The sequence below is a fragment of the Zeus faber genome (assembly GCF_960531495.2).
Source record: "Zeus faber genome assembly, chromosome: 9".
Lineage (NCBI taxonomy): Eukaryota > Metazoa > Chordata > Actinopteri > Zeiformes > Zeidae > Zeus > Zeus faber.
The window spans coordinates 6,002,841-6,011,021 of NC_137197.1; the positions used below are offsets into that span (position 1 = coordinate 6,002,841).

An 8,181-nucleotide genomic window follows, 5' to 3' on the forward strand; every position below is an offset into this window, starting at 1 on the left:
AACAAGTGAAAATGTTCCATTTCTTTTACATTTTTTTTTTTCCCCCTGTGCTTAATAGGACTTGATCAGGAGGGGAAAAAAAGCTACTGTAACAATACCACCACCTAGTGGCGTTGTAGTTACAACTCAATGTTTACAACAGATGGAAGGAATCAACGTGCACCAACTTCCATTTTCCCCCAATGGGTGGAGCTCAATGGTGCTCGGCTTTTGGTTTGCTCTCATATGTCCACTATATCATGCACATCTTAGTGGGAGGCCTGGACACCGCTGAAGCAGGGGCTCCCATTCTACAGTCACCCGGGTATTGGCTACAGTATGAGCTAAAGATTTGCTCCAGAAACACTGCTTTTTAATGACAAACGAAGACGAGTCAAAAACAAAACATGGACGCTGCTGGAAATGCCGCCAGCAACTTTTAACAGTTCTCCATAAAAATAACCAGAAGCAATCAGAGGAAAAACAACACAAAACAGATGAGCAACAAAAACAAGGGCCTCTCTGCTCGGCCATGTCACTTGGTTGTGTCTTCAGTTGCAAACTGAGGTTGTCGAGTCACGGGACGTGCTTCGACTCGTTCAGGGAGTCGCGTCTCTGCTTGGTGCGTTGACTCAGCGTTGTGCCAACTCCGTCTGAGCGGAGAGCTACTGGTACAAACTGAAAACTAGTTCTACATTTCTCATAAAAAGACCACATCCACCAAGTGCAATTTGTGTATCAACCAAAAGAAATACAATCAAATGAAATGACTCTTTAAGGACCACTGCGTTGTGTTCTCTCCAGTCAGTCAGAAATGCAGAACGTGTCCGCGCTGCAGCGTACGCTCTCCGCTCGGTAGCTGGTACGACTCTCCCTCGCTGGCGACTGAACAACGTTTTCGAAAATGGCGTCGGGGATGCTCAGGTTTTCGCTGGAGTCCAGCAGCATGTCGAGCCACAGGGGGCTGATGGTGTCCTGCAGACTGGCGCTCATGGGGCTACTAGCGCCGCGGTCGCCCTGCTGCTGGGGTCGCAGCTCACACGAGGCGTCCGACGGCGGGGGCTGGTCCGGCCCTTCCGCCATCAGGTCTGAACTCTCCGTCGCCCTTTCCAACATCAACAGCGGGTCGAGCGGCTCGTCCGCAACATGCGCCGCCGGCGCCACCAGCACCGGCGTTGTGCCCTCGCCCGCGGCCACCAGCCCCGGTCGGACCTGGCCGATCCCCGACGACGGCAGCATCACATTCACCATGGAGGTCTGGTGGCAGGGGGGCGCGTAGACCGGGCCCCGGGTCGCCACCGGCTCCGTCCTGGCCCTCTGCGGGACGGCCTGGCTGAGCATCCACGTCGTGAACTGGCTGACGGAGGGACTGGGGAACACGGAGGGCGGGTTCATCCAGTTGTTCTCCACCGACTGGTATGAGGCGGTGGAGGACTGGCCCTGGCACGCCCGCAGCATCTGCCCCCGGGGGACGGACGACTTGTCCAGCAGGATGGGAGGCGGGTGGACGGCGGACGGATTGATCCCGGGGTGAGACATGACTGGTTCTTCGAACAGATAGTCTGCTGTTTCCATGGACGGCTGGTTGACCCGGTCAAACGGCTTCGGACGGATTTGTCTCCATGCGTTTGCTGAAAAATAAATCAACATTCACGTCAGAGTGACTCCTATCGAACAAAGCGTCGGTTTATCGGCGATATTTGGTTGGTGTACAGTATGGTATGCATACCTAAATTATTGGGATCTGGCTTCCGGATGGTGTTCCGCTTTAGTCTAATCGTCCTTCTGTGGGTGAACAATCAGCGCATGACAATCAATTAAAACAACTCGTAAGTGACCCCCAGGCCACAACAGTCAGAATCCTTCTCATCTATTTAAGAAGTCTAAATCGAACCATTCAGTTGGTGGTTAGCGCCGTGGTTTGTTTACTACAATGCTGTCGGCAGGCTGGCAGTAATAACGGGAACAGCAAGAAAGAAGCAGTATTCCAAGTTTGGGGACCGTCTAGATTAGTGACAAATTGCTCTTTGGGGGGAGAAAAATGAATAACCTCAAGAATAACTGAAGAGTTGTTGACATGACAATCCCCACATAAAACTGCCAAAACCCAATTCTGAGTTTCCCCAAAACATCGGAACTATCTGATGAAAAACAGAGAAATGGAGAAAGTTCCTCACGTTGTTCCCCCGTGCCGTTACCTTTTCTTTGGAGGTTTTTTAGTTTTCTTCCACGTCTTCTTGTTCTCTACCGTTTTACTGAACTGCGGCAAGAAGAGACGGGGACTAAACGCACGGATCAGGGGCTCTGAAAGCGAACGTGCAGGGCGGGGCCGGATCCTCCGCAGCGGACCTACTTCAGAGACGACGTCCGGCGGCAGCGTCTCGTCCAGGTAGCTCACGTACTTGGCCGTGAGCTCCAGTGCGGCGGCGGAGTCCGACTGAGCGCTGGCAAAAAACATGGCACCGGAGCTTGACATGACCTTTGACCTTCTTCTGATCAATTGGTTAGCTTCGTTTCCTATGTCACTTGAGGTGAAGGGGGGTATTTTCTTATTTTTGTGAATGTTCATCCAAATCAACAGTTTAGCGACCACAACTAGCTACGCTGCTTTATCTCATCATCGTTTCACTCTTGGCGGGGAGGCAAACAGAAAACGGGGAATGTGAAGTTCGACGGTTGCTATGGAGCCCGGTCGCCATCTTTGGAGGATCACGTCAATTCAGTTGCACAGAGAAATGGCGCAAACATACTTAATGTACGAAAACTGAGAAAACGAAGGGCGGCGGTTTCACACAAGATGGCCGCAAGATCTTCTGTGGCAGTTTTTCCACCTAATAAGACCTCCACACCGTCTTTTAACTCTAAAATACCGACCGAAGGTGCGAGCGATCCCCCAAAATGTAGCGGCTTGCTCCAGCAACGTGACGTCAGCTTCACGGTCCCTGCAGGGCAGTGGTTCTCAAACTTTTATAGTAGTGCTCCCCCTTTTTCAGCAGAGCACCCCTTCACTGGCATGGGGAGAAAGAATGTAACATTAAAAAACGATGTACTGTATGTGCATCGTAGGAGTTTCTTTTAAACATTATATAAATAATATTTTTCAACAACTTGATTTTGCTTTTTGGAGTACCCCCATTTGAGAAACACTGACAGAGCACAAGCAACACCACTTCCCACTGGCATTTTGGAGAAAAACAAAATACAGTTAACATGAATTACGTTCCGTATGTGCATCGTATGTGTTTCTTTTTTAAACACATTGATTTTAATTTTAGGTGTACCCCCTGCAGTACCCCCATTTGAGAAACACTGACGGAGTACATGCACAAAGCCAATACGTTATCCATAATGACTGTAAGGTGCGCCCTTTAAATCATTTAAACGTCAGCTAAATAAAGTATCAAGTCGGAGACTTTATCTAAGAACATCATCTCACGGATTACCACTTGAATAAAACTCCCATTGACATACATACAACGTCAAGGCGTGGCGAAGCAGGGAGTGGTGTCCTTTTTTTTCATGCAGCGCAGCAGAAGCCCCAACAAGCCCCCAGACGCACACGAGGGGTGCGAGGTGCGGCAGAGCGCTGCTGCCCCCCCCCGCGCACGGCGTGTACGTTACGTTACGTTACGTTACGTTACCCACGGCTCGCTCCTCTCATCGCGTCTCACTGTCCGTCAGCCCCTCGCGCTCAACTCGCCACGCGTGACGCGGCCCAATTAATTCATTAACGCGACACCTGCGGCAACATGGCGGCCACGCGGGGACTCCCTCCCTCCCTCCCTCCCTCCCTGCGTCCGTCCGTCCGTGCGGGACTCGAACCTGCAGCCGCAGCAGCCGCCGGACCCCCCGCGTCCCACCGACGCAACGGCTGCAATCGCTGTAACGGTGGCGCGCGCGAGAGACGAAAATTCGGTGGTTTGAACGGGCGTCGCCCCCCCCCCCCCCCCCCCCCCCCCCCACGCCTCATTTTGCGGGTGTCGGGTGCGCGCGAGGTAAAACAAAAAAAAAAAACAAAAAACCGTAAAAAGGTGCAGCACGAGCACGAGCGCGAGCGCGAGCGCGACGGTCGCCACCACCCACCCGGTGCGTGCGCGCGCTCTGCGAAGGGGAGGGGGACGCGCACACACGCGCTCGCGCACGAGCACGGCCACGGGGCAACAAAGGGACGCGCGGTGCGTCCGAGGCTGCAGATGAATAAATGATCGAACTGGCGCGAGTCGCGTGAATTTCCGCGTCTGGTTCCGTCTCCTCTCTCTGCGAAGGTAAGCACAGCCCTGCGCGCAGCCCTGCGCCCCGCCGCGCCCCGGAGGGCTTTGTAACGGCGTCCTTATCGTCCGGGCGTTTCACTATATTTTTTGTTAACATGCATGCACGTCATCCTTCCGTATTGAGTTTTCCTGGGTGCGTGTATGTGATGCAGGGATGTCACCTGGAATGACGGGGGTTGAAATCAGTCCCGCGGAGAGGAGCATGAGATGGGCGTGACATGTGGCGGCACCATCTGCATGTAAACATCTATGAGACACCCCGTGGTGCAGAGCGGTGATTCTCAACCTTTTTCCACACCGATCGTCTTCGGATGTTGCCTCTGGGACGCCCATGCCAGGCGGGTTGTTTCATTGTATTTATTCTCGCGGGGTGTGCTGCGGTGTCTCTCCTCGTTTTGGGGGGATCGCAGTGAAACCAGGATGGGAGCAGTCATCGCTGCGCCTTCTCTAACGGCGCTGGCGTCTTGTAGGTCAAATGACGGTGAACCCCTGGGAAGGACCAGAGCCGGTGATCAAGATCCATGTATTTGTGTCCCTCTGGTGCTTGGGTTTTAGGTGTCGTATCGCCGCACAACATGGAGCTGGAGCATTTCGACGAGCGGGACAAGGCGCTGAGGTACACCCGGCGGGGCTCCAGGGGCAACGGCCTCCCCAGCCCCACGCACAGCGCCCACTGCAGCCTGTACCGCACCAGGACGCTGCTGGCCCTCACCTCCGAGAAGAAGGCCAAGAAGATCCGCTTCTACCGCAACGGGGACCGCTACTTCAACGGGATCGTGTACGCCATATCCCAGGAGCGGTTCCGCTCCCTGGACGCCCTCCTGGCCGACCTGACGCGGGCCCTGTCGGACAACGTCAACCTGCCCCAGGGCGTGAGGACCATCTACTCCGTCGACGGGACGACCAAGATCGCCAGCATGGATCAGCTGGTGGAAGGTGAGTTGACGGCGCTTCACAACGGGTGCCCCGGGGACGGAATTACATTCATTGCGTCCATCGGCGTCCGTCGCAGCCTGGCCGTCCTGGGGGGCGGATTCCTCCCTTTGTTGTGCCTTGTCCCAAGGTTTCTTCATTTTTTTTTTTTCGGGAGGAGTTTTCCCCCTCGCCTGGGTGGGTAAGGGTTAAGCCTCGGGGATGGAATTGATTACGAAGTGAAATATGGGGTTGTGAGGCCCTTGGGGGCCGCGCTGTGATTAAGGACTTGTGTAAATAAACCGGGCTTGACGCGGCACATAAATATTATATCATAGACGATATATTTCATCATCCAACAAGACTGGGAACCTGTCAGCGTTCCTTTATTTTATTTTATTTTTTCCCTTCCCGCAGGTGAGAGCTACGTGTGCGGCTCCATCGAGCCCTACAAGGCGCTGGACTACACCAAGAACGTCAACCCCAACTGGGCGGTGGGCGCTCGGACGGCCGCCGCCGCCGCCCGCGTCCCCGCCTCGCTGGGCAGCGCCATGGCGGCGTCCCCCGAGAACCGGGAGGCCCGGGACTTCATCCGCCCCAAGCTGGTGACCATCATCCGGAGCGGCGTGAAGCCCCGCAAGGCGGTGCGCGTCCTGCTCAACAAGAAGACGGCCCACTCCTTCGAGCAGGTCATGACTGACATCACCGACGCCATCAAAATGGACTCGGGCGTCGTCAAGAGGCTGTACACCATCGACGGGAAGATGGTAGGTGGCAAATGATCACTACTAAGCTCAAATGATGTCCTGTTATGATCTTTTACATTTAATGGATTTACTCCAATCCATGGCGCTGCGATTCTTTTAGATTGATTGATTGATATGCCTGATTCATCCCTGAATGGAAATTATGGTGTTACGGCAGCACAAATAGGCAATAATAATAAAGTCATAAAAATACAAATAAAATAGCCATATATATATATATATATATATATATATATATATATATATATATATATATATATATATATAAAAAAGGCAATAAATCTAAAAATAAACCTTAAGACAGTAAAAATATGAACAGAAAGCCTATATCAACAATTCAAAGTGTAAACGTAGGATATTACACAAGCAAGTCAAATTGCTTTACAGAACGAGTAAAAAAAGATGACATCAGAGCAAAGCAGAATAAAATGAATTAAAAGTGCAGTTTAAAACAGGCCTACACACTGAAACATGGCGGGACTCGAACCCGCACCCGCTAAGGATAATGAACGGCCCTCGTGTAACTGCCGACGTCCACGTTCGCCGTGGGAGGTGTTTATTTGTCAGCGTCCGACCGACGCTCCCCCCTGGAGAGCATGGAAGGTTCTTCCTGCCTCAGCGATGCTCCACCCGCCATTTAGGAGGAAAGCAATCCGGGAGACGAACCAAATCAATAAGTCATGTCCGTTTCATATGCGGCGCCATGTCTCTGTGCGAAGGGGGCGCAGCGTCCACCCCACCCGCGTGTTTAAAGGCTGGACTGAGCAGGAAACACCCGGAGTCGGGGCAGAGCCGCCTGAACCCGGGTGTTTTCGGAGCAGCCTCAGGTACCGTGACGCTGCGCCGCGCTGTCGACGCGTCCCCCCGTTCAGAGGAAAACTCTGGTGTTTTGTTTTTTTTGGTTTCGTTTCTTTTTTCCAACCCTTGTACCTCCACCGAGGCCTCAGTCGTGTTGTGGGGCTGGAACGGCCGGTGGGAGCGTTTCCTAAATGCGCTAGGAAACGGGTTTGTGGGACACAAGGACGTCTCGCCTTCCTGCCAAACAGAAGCACCAGATTAAATGCACATTTTAGGCAGTGGATCGTAGAGATTCATGTTTTAACAGTTGTTTTTTAAATGGGGGGGGTCCTAAAAAAACGGTGCACATTGGTTAGTTGTTTAAACAGCCAGGTTAAAGCCTTGTTTGACTTGTACTGTATTTATCCTTTACGTTTTGTTTTTTTTAATTTTGCTTTTCGTTAATTGAATCTCCTTTTCAAATTTAATTTAATATCCTTACAAGTATCAAACGTTTCTCCCGTGTCTGGATCCACATGGATATTACTTCATCATTTTGCAGGTGATGTAGTTCCTCTCTTTCACTGTGGCTTTTTACTTCTTACTAAGTGGAAGTTGTATTTTCCCTGATTTTCTAACAATGTTTATTTTATTATTAACAACTGCAGCCTGAGTTTACACACCACCATAAATTGATGGCGATTTTTTTTTTTATCTTTTATTTTCTGTGCGTGTGTGAATGGGGTGGTTTCCATGGTGATGTGGTGGGCTGCTGCGGTTGCTAGGGAACGCTCTCTGCAGCAGAGTGCTGCAGTAGTGGAGTGAGGACTGAAGGTGTAAGCCGGAGAGCTGCAGCAGCACGGGGGCCACGTGGTGCAAGCTGTTCTGATGAAGAGGGAACCCTGTTTCTGCTCAAAAAGGAGGAAAAAATGAGTTGCCATACACAAAAAAACACAAAAAAAAATTGGCCATAAACCTAAAAACAAGCCATAAACCCCTAAACACCCGTATCAACAATCCCAAGTGTCAAAACATAGGAAATTGAACGATAGGATTTTGCTTTTTCAATTTTGGAATTCCAATTCATTATAGCAGCCCAAGGTCCAAAAAATCTGAATAAAAAAATCCAAATATTCATATTCATTTCAATAGCATTATCCATTCTGAATCCACAACTCTCATTGATATTACATATAACTACACCGGCAACTAATTGTCGAGTAATTTATTTAAACCAATTCAAATATGTCTAAAAATCAAATGATTATTTGCTCAAACATTATCACACTTGGATTCTTTGGACATCTATTGGAATATTCTCTCCTCCTAAACATCGAGTATCGAGTCCTGACAACACTTGACACTTCCCGGGCGCTGAAGTGTGTCCGTTCCATCGATGCTTCTCCTGAGTCGGCCGCCGAACGGCGCCAAGGCGGCTCCGCGGTCCGCTCCTCGCGCCGTGGAGCCGCCCCGCT

At 51.2% G+C, this 8,181-nt stretch overlaps 1 protein-coding gene across 3 annotated transcripts in view; it reads left to right on the forward strand.

The window, feature by feature from the left end:
* Positions 1-4,825: 4,825 nt before the first annotated feature.
* dclk1b (doublecortin-like kinase 1b) overlaps positions 4,826-8,181 on the forward strand; it is a gene marked incomplete at both ends in the record, with an annotated part of 22,446 nt that continues 19,090 nt past the window's right edge. For all 3 annotated transcript variants that reach the window (XM_080006454.1, XM_080006455.1, XM_080006453.1), the window contains 2 exons: positions 4,826-5,186; positions 5,580-5,929. In XM_080006454.1, the coding sequence (XP_079862580.1) occupies positions 4,826-5,186; positions 5,580-5,929 (711 nt within the window). The remainder of the gene's footprint in view (positions 5,187-5,579; positions 5,930-8,181) is intronic.